The sequence below is a fragment of the Natrix helvetica genome (assembly GCF_964273705.1).
Source record: "Natrix helvetica genome assembly, chromosome: 9".
NCBI classification, from domain to species: domain Eukaryota; kingdom Metazoa; phylum Chordata; class Lepidosauria; order Squamata; family Natricidae; genus Natrix; species Natrix helvetica.
In genome coordinates, this window is record NC_138560.1 from 15,636,183 (window position 1) to 15,648,805 (window position 12,623).

The 12,623-nt window shown below is 40.6% G+C and overlaps 1 protein-coding gene across 1 annotated transcript in view; it reads right to left on the reverse strand.

Moving 5' to 3' along the window:
• CNKSR1 (connector enhancer of kinase suppressor of Ras 1) overlaps positions 1-11,603 on the reverse strand; it is a gene marked incomplete at its 5' end in the record, with an annotated part of 48,962 nt that extends 37,359 nt beyond the window's left edge. Inside the window, one exon of the mRNA XM_081961680.1 lies at positions 11,547-11,603. Coding sequence (XP_081817806.1) covers positions 11,547-11,603 — 57 coding nt within the window. The remainder of the gene's footprint in view (positions 1-11,546) is intronic.
• Between the last annotated feature and the right edge of the window lie 1,020 nt (positions 11,604-12,623).

The following is a 12,623-nucleotide window of genomic DNA, read 5'->3' on the forward strand; positions in this document are numbered from 1 at the left end:
TCTGCACATTCTAATAGTTTCCTAATCACCTTCTTGTCAGTAGGGATCTCTTCACTTTTTCAATGTTGTGCAAATACAATTCTAGCTGCGGTTAATATATGAATATTTAAATATGTGTTCTCTTTACTATAAGTTTCAGGTAAAATCCCCAACAGGAATATTTCTGGTTTTAAATCAATGTGCTGTTTTATCATCTTTTCCAGCCATGGATGTATTTTTGTCCAATATTTTTTTGCTTCTACACATGTCCACCACATATGATAATAAGACCCAGGTATCTGGTGGCATTTCCAACATTTGGCTGACTTATTTTTAAACATCTTTGCCAACCTCACCAGTGCAAAGTGCCATCTATAAAACATCTTGCACAAATTTTCTTTATATGCAATTGACATCGTTAATTTATAATCCCTATCCCACAGTTTCAGCCATTTGTCTAGTTCTATTGTGTGACCATTTTTTTGCCCATGCTATCATTGTCTCCTTTACTTGTTTGTTTTCAAATTTTATACCCTGTACAGTTTCTTTATCAATCTTTCTTCTGTTCCTGTTAGTATCTTATCTAATTCTATTAATTCTTTATAAAAACCATATGATTTAACATCTTTCTCTAGAATAGAATATCTAGAATGGATCTGCACTTGTGAATACCATGCCATATCGATCCCTTGTTCATGTAGTTCTTGTTTGGTTTTGAGTTCCCCCTTTTCGTTCAAGATATCTTTGAAAAGAAAGACCAGGGGAGACATGATAGCAGTGTTCCAATATCTCAGGGGTTGCTACAAAGAAGAGGGAGTCAAACTATTCTCCAGGGCACCTGAGTGTAGAACAAGAAGCAATGGGTGGAAATTAATCAAGGAGAGAAGCAACTTAGAACTGAGGAGAAATTTCCTGACAGTTAGAACAATTAATCAGTGGAATAGCTTGCCTCCAGAAGTTGTGAATGCCCCAACACTGAAAGTCTTTAAGAAGATGTTGGATAGCCATTTGTCTGAAACTGTATAGGGTTTCCTGCCTAGGCAGGGGGTTGGACTAGAAGACCTCCAAGGTCCCTTCCAACTCTGCTATTGTATTGTATTATTGTATTATATCTAACAATATTTCCCATGTTGATAACATTTGGGTGAATCAGTGCTTCCAATGTTGAAAGCCAAGCTGGTATCCTCAAATAATGTGCTCTTTAATTTTTTTCCTATACTAACATTAATGCATTTCTTAAATAATTTATTTGAAAGTAACCATGTATCTTATTTTTTCCCATACCACAAGAAGGCATGCCAACCCAATTGCAGGTCATGTCCTTCCAAAGTCAGCAGTCTTGTGTGTCGCAATAAAATCCATTCTTTCATCCACGTTAATACTGCGGCCTGATAATACAACCCTCCCCCCAAATCATACATACATACAGAGAGGATTATACAAATTGTAAATAATTAGGTGTGTAAGTGTAAATATGCACATGTTCCTATAGTTCCAAAAATCCAATTAGGTGCATCCTGTTGCAAAATGTGGTCTAAAACAGATTTGATGTAGTATAAAAAGGAAACTCCTTTCCTCAATCCATCAATCACTCCCAAACCTCAGGAGGAAACAATAACCCAGATGTTTCCAGCTGGTCAGTCCCTGCCAGGTAGGCCAGGTAGGAAACTGGCTCTCCAAAGTTTGACTAGCAGTATAATAGGCTGTACAGTAACAGAATCTTGAAAGCCTGACTGTGTTTTCCCTTCTCTCCCTCTAATCTCCTAGAGAATGCGGGTGGAGCCAATCTGAGTTCCTTCCTAGGGTTTGATTTGTTTCCCAGGATTAGAACATGTTTTTATACATGTTGGTGCAACCACCTGTGTTTAATTTCTCCAAGGTCATCTGTGGCTCTCTGCACATCTGCTGACAGTCCTCATTCCTTCTCTGTGATTGGGATGCAAAAATTGAGACAAACAAAAAGAACCAAGTTGGTATAAAGTAATGGTTTAAGGCAGCAGACGTGAGTGACATCACTGGAAGTTTTTTAAGAAGAGATTGGACAATCATTTGTCTAAAATGGTATAAGTCTGAGCAAGGGGTTGGCCTAGAAGACCTCCAAGGTCCCTTCCAAGTCTGTTATTCTATTCTATTCTATTCTATTCTATTCTATTCTATTCTATTCTATAAATTATGGTCCCCATTGTGGTCATAAGCTGAGGATTACCTGTACAACCTCCAAGTCAAAAGGAAAGTATGAACAGGGTTAGCAAATATTGTCCCAGACAACAAAGAATGCTGCATTCCACAACACTCACATCGCAGTGCAGAGATCACAGTATTCAATGATAACGCATCATTGTCCAGGCACAACAATGTTGGGGTTTTAGTCACTCTCGTGGAAACTGGTGAGTCTGATAGGAGGAGATCCTGTGCAACTCCCTTCTCAAAGCTGCAGGCACGCACATGTTAATATGCTTAAGAGAAAGATATTTGCACACCATCAATAGCCGAAGCCAATATAAATATTTATAGTCCTGTCGGGAGTACAACTTTCAGAATGACTGACCCAGGATTGGCTCTGTGACATATTCATAAAAAACAGAGTATTGTGCACGGGAAACACTGATGTGAACGTGTTTTTCTTAACTTTTATTTTTATCTTATTTATTTATTTTCATCAAGCATCAATTAGATAACGGATATAAGCATAGACATGATTATGAATACATGAATGAATACAAATACAAGGGAATATTAGGACAGGGACGGTAGGGACACTGGGGCGTTTATGCACGCCCCTTAAAGACCTCTTAGGAATGGGGTGAGGTCAACAGTAGACAGGCTAAGTTTAAAGTTTTGGGGGTTTGGGGAAGAAACCACAGTGTCCAATGTATTCCAGGCATTGACAACTCTGTTACTGGAGTCGTATTTTCTGCAGTCGAGTTTGGAGCAGTTTACCATAAGTTTGTATCTATTGTGTGCTCGTGTTTTGTTGTGGTTGAAGCTGAAATAGTCATTGACAGGTAGAACATTGTAGCAGATAATTTTATGTACTACGCTTAGGTGGGATTGAAGACGGCAAAGTTCTAAGTTGTCTAAGCCCAAAGTTTCAAGTCTGGTGGCATAAGGTATTCTGTTGCGAATATGATATTGTTGTTGTGTTAACCACCACAAGGGGGAAACAGAAAAAGCAGAAAAGAATGCCATACCTAACCCATGCATGATCATCTCTGGTGGGGCAAGGAACTGTCACTGGGCAATGGTAGAATAACGAGAGGCCCTTAAGAGCCACTCCAGGAGTTGTGTGCCTATCAGTTTAGAAACGAATCAAGGATGGTCAAAAAGAAAAGCTGAAAATCTTTCTGCACATTTCAGACGCACAGAGGTTGATACAGGTAGTCCTCAACGTAACACCCCAATTCAACCCAAAATGCATATTGCTAAGTTAAAAATTTATTAAATGAATTTTGCCCCCTTTTACGACTTTTCTTGCCGCATTTGTTAAGTGAATCCCTGCCGCTGTTAAATTAGCAACACAATTATTCAGTGAATATGATTCCCCCATTGACGTTGCTTGTCAAAAGATTGCAAAAAAGTGATCCCATGATCCTGGGACACAGCAATCATCATAAAGATGAGTCAGGTTGTCAAGCATCCAAATATAAATCACAAGGCTGCAATGGTCATAAGTGTGAAAAATGGTTATAAGTCACTTTTTTCAGTGCCGTTGTAACTTTGAGCAGTCACTAAGCGAACTGTTGTAAGTCGAGGATAACTGTAATGCAAAGAAAGATAGGGAAGCCGAATGCAGAAGAAGCTTCCATAGCTGAAGAATTCTATAGCCATAAATACTTGAAATTTCTAATTCAGCTTCTTCCTCGGATAGAGTCCTTCAGAGTTAATTTAGACCCCAAAGGCAAGACATTCTGACTTTCCTGGCAGTTTTTAACTTTGGATTCATATTGTTGTTGTTAGTTGTGAAGTCATGTCCGACCCATCACAACCCCATGGACAACATTCCTCCAGACCTTCCTGTTCTCTACCATCCTCTGGAGTCCATTTAAGCTCACGCCAGCTGTTCGGTGACTCCATCCAGCCACCTCATTCTCTGTCATCCCCTTCTTCTTTTGCCCTCCATCGTTCCCAGCATGAGGCTCTTCTCCAGGGAGTCCTTCCTTCTCATCAGGTGGCCAGAGTCTTTGAGTTTCCTCTTCAGGATCTGGCCTTCTAAAGAGCAGCCAGGGTTGATCTCCTCTAGGACTGACTGGTTGGATGGCCTTGCAGTCCAAGGGACTCAATGCAGGAGTCTTCTCCAGCACCAGAGTTCAAAGGCCTCCATTCTTTGGCCCCCAGCCTTTCTTATGGTCCAACTTTCACAGCCATACATTGCAACATTTAATGCTGTTGTTGCATTAATTCATATCTGAGGATTATGCCCAACATTGAACCCTGAAGAAACCAAAGAGGCTTTGTACAATATTATATAAGCTACTAAAAACAAATTAATAAAAAGTAATTGCTTTGCCGTTTTAATTATTTAACTGACTTAGATGGGCGGGGTTGAGAAAGACACCATTGCGTGCTCTCTCCTGCATACCTAGATCAGACCAGGCTGCCTTCACGCTTGGGGGAATCTCTCTCTGTAATTTCAAATTACACCCATTTATTACAGGCATATTTTTACAACTCCAAAAATTTTGAGCCCAAGCTCAGCTTACAAAGTGCATCACAGCAAGCGCCAACAACTTGGAGAGTCACAAAATTGGGAAAGGAATACTCTGGGAAAGTGATTGTTTTGGACCAGAATGTTCTGACCCAGGCTTCCCAAGAGCATGAAGCAAACTCCTTGTCCCGACAAAAATTCCTTTTATTAATTTACTGTGAATTCTTCTCCTTCGCATCCCGCGAACTCTTTCAAGGGAGGATTTACAGTCACAGACCTTATCTGGCTTGGAGAGCTGCCAGGCCGATATCTGCAGAACTTGGCAACAGAGAGTCACGAACCAATTAAGTGAAATAATCGTTTCCTGCAAACTCCACTCCCCTTTTATTTGCTCTGGGCGGGGCCATTCATTATCTACCTGTGGCCTTACTCCCAAGTTGACCCCTGTTCTTTAGCTGTTTCCTTCGTCTGGCAACTCTGCGCATGCACACACTGGGAACAGGCTCCAGCTGTTCTTCTGCCTCACTGATGTCTGACTCTGAAGGCAGCTGATAACTGGCATACGACTCTGGTCCCCTCTCTGCCTCCGACACAGAGCCCTCATCAGAGCCTTCCCCAGACTCCAGGACTGCCCATGTTCCTCCCCAACTTCCTCACTGTCTGAATCTGCTGCCAGCTCTGCTGGTGGGCCACAACACAGAATTCACACAGACACACATACACACATACACACACACACACAAAATCGATTACCCCAACCTAGCTCTTGGCAGGATAAGGATCTATGCATCCAGATCATTGTTTCTTAACCTTGGAAACAGAAAGATATGTGGATTTAAACTCCTGGAATTCTCCAACTATAATAATAATAATAATAATAATATATTTATTTCTTAGCCGCACCCTCTCCCGAAGGACTCGGGGCGGCGTACAACGAAACATTCGAAATAAATATGTAAACAAAACAAACATATAACAAAGGTACACTAAAACATACATACATACATAAGGAGGAGATCGATTGATAAAAACAATTAAAATACTGTATTTAAAACCCCTAGAAATTAAATGTAATTAAAATACCCAGTTAAAAACCCGTCAGGAGCGATATGGTTAAATCAAAGTTGAGCCAGGCCAGCTGCTTGGAATAGGTGGGTCTTAAGCTTAATACGGAAGGAGCGGAGGTCAGAGGTATTCCTAATATCCGGAGGGAGGTCATTCCACAGGGCTGGGCCCGCCACAGAGAAGGCTCTACTCCTAGGCGCCGCCCCACGACATTGTCTAGCGGACGGCACCTGGAGGAGCCCCTCTCTGTGCGAGCGAATTGGTCGCAGGGATGTATGGGGCAGAATACGATCCCGCAAGTAACTAGGTCCTAAGCCATGGAGCGCTTTAAAGATAGTTATCAAAACCTTGAAACGCACCCGATAGACCACAGGAAGCCAGTGCAGCTCGCGCAGGAGCGGTGTCACGTGGGAGTACCTAGTACTCCCCATAATTACCCGCGCGGCTGCGTTCTGGACCAACTGCAGCCTCCGGGTGCATTTCAAGGGAAGCCCCATGTAGAGAGCGTTACAGTAGTCCAAGCGAGATGTCACCAGCGCATGAGTGACTGTGCGCAAGGCATCCCGGTCCAGTAGGGGGCGCAATTGGCGCACCAGGCGAACCTGGTGGAACGCCCCCCTTGCCACGGCTGTCACATGGTCATCCATGGACAGCCGGGCATCTAGGAGGACGCCCAAATTGTGCGCCCGCTCCACGGGGGCAAGATGGATGCCCCCAATGGCCAATGATGGAATTAATTGGCTGAACCGGGGGGCTGGTACCCACAGCCACTCCGTCTTGGAAGGGTTGAGCTTGAGTCGGTTGTCATCCATCCAGATCCGTACGGCTTCCACACACCGGGACATCACTTCGATGGCCTCGTTGGGGTGGTTCGGGGTGGAAAAGTACAGCTGAGTATCATCAGCGTACAGATGGTATCCCACCCCGAAACCACGGATGATCTCACCCAGCGGCTTCATATATGTGTTGAACAGGAGTGGCGAGAGGACCGACCCCTGTGGCACCCCACAAGTAAGGGGGCGTAGGGTCGACCTCTCTTCTCCTGTCAACACACGCTGCGTCCGGTCAGAAAGGTAGGAGCCGAACCACCGCAAAACGGTGCCCCGGACCCCCAACCCCTCCAGCCGGCGCAGCAGGATACCATGGTCGATGGTATCAAAAGCCGCCGAGAGGTCTAATAGGACCAGGATAGAGGAACAACCTCAGGATAGAGGAACAACTAGCTTTCTGGCTGAAGAATTCTGGGAGTTGAAGTCTGCACCTCTTCAAGTTTCCAATGTTGAGAAACACTGACCTAAAAGTTAAGAACCCCTGAGGATTCAAGATGATTGAAAAAAGTGCTGGGGAGGAAAGCAAACTGTATCCAAGCAGTGGAACTCACATGAGAAAACTTTATAACAAAGAGTCCCAATTAGGACCCAGTGATCCTCCATGAAGATGACTGCTGGTACAGCCACTTTATGCATCTAATACAGGAAGTCCTTGATTTATGACCACAATTGGGATTAGAACTCTCATCACTCAGTGATGTAGTTGTTAAGGGAGTCATCATGTGATAGATGCCCAATTTGGGCACATCAATATCTTTTGCAGAGGATAAAATTTTGGTCTTTTGTATTAAATACATTAGATATTTGGATTTCATTTTGGGAACCTGTACACATCATTCACAATAGCAATATTACTTAGACTTATATACTGCTTCACAGTGCTTTGTAGCCCTCTCTAAGCGGTTTACAGAGTCGGCATATCACCCCCAACAATCTGGGTCCTCACTTTACCCACCTCGGAAGGATGCATCATGGAAGGCTGGATAAGGAAGATAGGTTAACTTGGTTAAATAAATGGTATGATTATTACTGTTATTAGTATTAATATAATGGATATCAATGCAATGAATATTGTTGTAAACACTTTGATTATTATTTCCTAAAATGATTTGTACCCAGTCAACACACGGTTCAATTGAAATTGGAATTTTTGTATGTTAAAAAATAAAATGAAAAGTTTTTACAAAAAAAAATCCAATATCTATACCAAGACTTATGCACGATCACTATAAAATTCATTTAAGAAAGAGACATAATAGTACAATTTGTGGCAAGTGATAACCATTTGTGACCTTCCCAGATGGCTTCTGACAAGCAAAGTCAAAGGGAGAAACTGGATTGAGTTATTGTGTGATTTACTGAACAACTCTAGGGATTTGTTTCACAACTCTGGCAGAAAAGGTGGTCAAATTGGGCGTGACTCACTTCCCAATCACCTTGCTTAGCAACAGAACAACTAATCAGTGGAACAACTTGCCTCCAGAAGTTGTGAATGCTCCAACACTGGAATTTTTTAAAGGAGAAATTGGACAATCATTTGTCTGAAATGGTATAGGCCTGAGCAGGGTGTTGGACTAGAAGATCCCTTCCAACTCTGTTATCCTATCCTAGCCTATCCTATCCTATCCTATCCTATTAACTTTGAGCCGGTGAAAACCGAACTGCAAACTGCTGGCAGTCGTCAGTCAGCAGAAGTAGCCTGTAATATTGCATTGTAACCACTGTGCCATCACGACTCATTAGAGATGGAGGACACATGTACTATGTGGATTAATGCATTGATGATGTTACCTAGTCAGGTAATGACATATCTTCAAGTCAACAACCAAGTTTGGAGAGCCCCAAGGATACCACCATTCAACTATGACCTACAGAGTTTCTCTCATATTTGAACATGTATCTGCAGATGATCCATTGCCAAACTCTGGTTTATGCTGTGGTCAAAAGCATCCGATGAGAAGGTTGTGGTTCAGATGAAGAAGAAGAAAGAAGGAACCGCTGCCTTTTAACTTTTGAAGAATGTTAAATGAGAAATAGAAAGAAAAGAGGAGGGAGATATGATGCAGGGATAAATAATGCATGATAATGGAAAACATGGATGGAAAAAGGCTTTCTCCATTTCACATGAAACCAATGAAGCTGAACAGTGGGAAGGCCAGGGCAGAAAAACAGAAAATTCCTGTACATAATTAAACTTGGTAATTCGGTGATGTAAGATAGGCTGATCTCAGTTTGGATGGCTTTTAATGAAAGTTAGACAAGAGAATAAAAAATATAGAGGATAAAAAATAAAATGGGGGTAAAGCTTAGTGGAAAATAAACCCAGAGAAAGAGAAATGGTTTTAAAGAAAGCTTTAAAATACTTTATTAGTACTGATGTATAGAGAGGCTAAAATATAGAGAGAGGAGGGAGAGAGGGTGGGAGGGACGGTGGGAGGAAGGAAGGAAGATTGTAAACAACTAAAAATATAGAATTATTTAAAAACAAGAATAAGTTCACTGACCTCACCATTAGCTTTACTGATAAATTCTTTTTATTTCATGGATAAATACAGCACGAAAAATCAAATCACTTATGTCAGTATGGTACATAAGAGTCAGAAAATAGATTAAACAAATAGCAAGGACTGCTTAGTTAAAGTAGGAATTTACCACAATGTACAATATTTACAAATTGCTCAAGAATAAAATGTGGTATCAAAAAAAGAGGGATTTTGGAAGGATGACAAAATTCAAAATACTTTTACAAGAGGTTTTTTATTACGAGAGATTACATATATATGTAAATTGTTATTATAAGTATAATCTTTATTGTCATTGTACTTAAATACAACAAAATTGGTTTGAAATATTGAATATTGAAATAGCACATGAAGATGGAACAAATTAAAAGTTACTGGTATATGATGAAGTCGATGCAAAACGAACAAGTAATCAGAGCACAACAATGGAAAATACCATGGAAAAGGTTAATAAAATATGCTCCGTTACAATTTAAAGGAAAAATGGTATAAAATGTATTCTAGAAAATAACCCCATCAATAATTGCCAAGATAGGCAAATCATATTACAATAAAAGTTGGAAATGCTACAACAAAAAAGGAACACTTTATCATAAGTGGTGGACATGTAAAAGAAACTCAAAAGTACAGAGAAAAATACATTATTCAGAAAATTTTTAAAATAAAATTTGAACTGAACCTATAAAGATTTTATTAGCTATAATTTCAGAACATCCCAATTTGAGGAGTCCTTGGTGCTCTCTGAGCTTGCTTTGTTTTCTTGCAGATGTTTCATTAGTTAGGGCAATGAAACATCTGGAACAAAACAAGCAAGCTCAGAAAACACCAAGGACCCTTCATTTCAACCCTGAGCTACAAACATTCTCCTTTATTGGTACATCCCAATTTACCCAAAGATATGCTGACAGCTGCAAGAACAAATTTGACACAACAATGGAAAAGATAAATTTTACGGAGAATACAAAAATGGGAGACCCAAAGGGGAGAAAATTGCAGCAATGGTTAAACTAGTATTCTGTAATAAAAAATCTAGCCAAATTTAAGCACGAATGGCAGCCTTATATACTACACCTCACACAGCAAGGTAACTTTAGAAATTGGGAATTTGGTTTGTAGGGGGAAAAATGAGACAAAAGAATAAGATGAAATCACTTAAAAACAGAGATTTGAAGCACCTGTTTGATCTCATGGTTAAGACACGAGACTAGAAAGCAAGGGACCGTGAGTTCTAGTCCCGCCTTAGACATGAAAGCTGGCTGGGTGACTTTGGACCAGTCGCTCTCTGTCACCCCAACTCACTGCATGGAGTTGCTGTTGTGGGGTAAACAGGAGGAGGAGGAAGGAGTACTAGGTGAGGTTGCCACTTTGGGTTATTTATAAAAATAATAAAGATGGGATGTAAACAAATAAATAACAGATACCAGCAATAACCTTCAGTGTAGAGTACAAATATTTAAGTTGCGGTTAGTTGTGAAAACAAACGGAGAATACATTGCTAAAAAGTTTTTCCATAATGCCTTATCAAGTAAAGGAAAAATAAAGCATTATGGAAAAACTTTTTAGCAATGTATTCTCCGTTTGTTTTCACAACTAACCACAACTTAAATATTTTTTTTAAATTGTTGTTGTTTTAATCTTTATTTTGATGTAACATTCTTTAAAAATTGTTAAAAGCTTAATGAAAAGAAAGAAAAGAGCTGCATCTTTTCCTATAATTAATCTTTGCATATCTTACCTAAAGTTGCATATCTAGAAATTATCATTATGGAAAAACTTTTTAGCAATGTATTCTCCGTTTGTTTTCACAACTAACCACAACTTAAATATTTTTTTTAAATTGTTGTTGTTGTTTTAATCTTTATTTTGATGTAACATTCTTTAAAAATTGTTAAAAGCTTAATGAAAAGAAAGAAAAGAAATGCACTGCTATAGGGGAAAGGACCAAAAATTGATGTAAAATAACTAGGGGATGATCTGTCTAGGATTATACCTCATACTTATGCCTGTTTTGTAAAATAAATCACAGTTAGCATAGTATATAAGCAATGTGTTATTGTTTGATTACCACAAGGGTTGCATTGGGGTTTGGTCGGCCAAACCCGATCAAAGTATGCCCCAATTTCCTGTGAGAGTGTACTCCAGATATATTGCGTGAAATCTGAGTCTAAGCTACTCCAGGTAGCAAGTAGGAAACCCCTGGAAGCAGAATTGGGAAAATGTCCTTCTACAAAACAGAAGCTGAATCAACTTCTTTCCCTGAATCATTCTGAAATTATTGCTTGTTTTTGAACAGCGATTGACAATGTTTTCCAAATACTTTTTCCATGGTATTTTTTTAAAAAAAGAGCTGCATCTTTTCCTATAATTAATCTTTGCATATCTTACCTAGAGTTGCATATCTAGAAATTATCATTTAATCAAGGTACTTTACTGCTCACCATGGTGGACCTTCAAATGAACATCAGCAGCTGAATTTTAGTTATTGGGCTTCGGTTCCCACCTTACCCAATCATTGATCTGGTTGGTTGGGTTGATGGGATCATCATCATCATCATCCCACATATTTATGGTGGACTTGGAGTGAAAGACTCTTCCAGTGATGGATTGTCCTCTGCGATCTAGAACACCTGGTACTCCATGAAGGTTTGTTTCACACCGTCACGGTGGAAGCTGGTTCTCAGAGGTTCTCATGATGTACATTGCTCCCAAATTTTGTTTCCCCAATAAAAGCCCAGGGGAAAAAATTCTCTTGATGCGTGGATCGCGTGCGGTCAGCGGAGCAGGGAGTGCTGATTCCTTGTGACAGCTGCTGCTAAGGCAAGCAGTGGCAGGCTCATCATTGGGCAGGAAAGGAGGAGGGCAAAATGAAAAAAAAACACATCTCTTCTTGCACACAGCCGACCAACATTATTGCTGGGAGATGATACGCAAGGACCAGGATCTTGAGCCCCCTAAGCGGTATGTGCATTTACATCCATTGTCTTAGCATCGGAGGAAGACATGAAGAGAGAGAAGATAGCAGGTTGGAGAACGCTGAAGTTGGTTGAAAATGCTAGGGAACCAGGGAATGTGAAAGTGATGGCGGCATTTCACATACCACACATTTCAGGGAGTTGCCCTGTTGTAGACAAGGATGAGCCTGAGATGATCATTAAATTAATGAGTAACTCAAACAACAACCCCATGCAATTAGCGCCACGTCTTTTGCCAGAAGAACTTTGGGGTCACAAGAACAGTGGTCTACGGTCAAGTCCTGCAAACCATTTCGCTGCTAGATATCAAAGAAAGTTCACTGCGGTTCCCTTCCTCCTGTTGTATCCTAAGCTTTTCCTTTTCCTTCTACAGCTTCATTCTCGCCTAAATAACTTGAAAACCCACAAGAAGAGAGTTAGGAAGGGGAGTTCTCTCCCTCTCTCTTTTCTTCTGCTATGATCTTCCGCCTCCGACGTCTGACCCCAGGATACTTTCGACTGTTGCAGGTAAGCAGAATCTCCTCCTGTTTTAAAGACCAGAGTGACAGAAGGACAGACAGGCAGATAGGAATGATCTTGCTGGAAAGTCCTGAATAGTGTATTCAAGTAT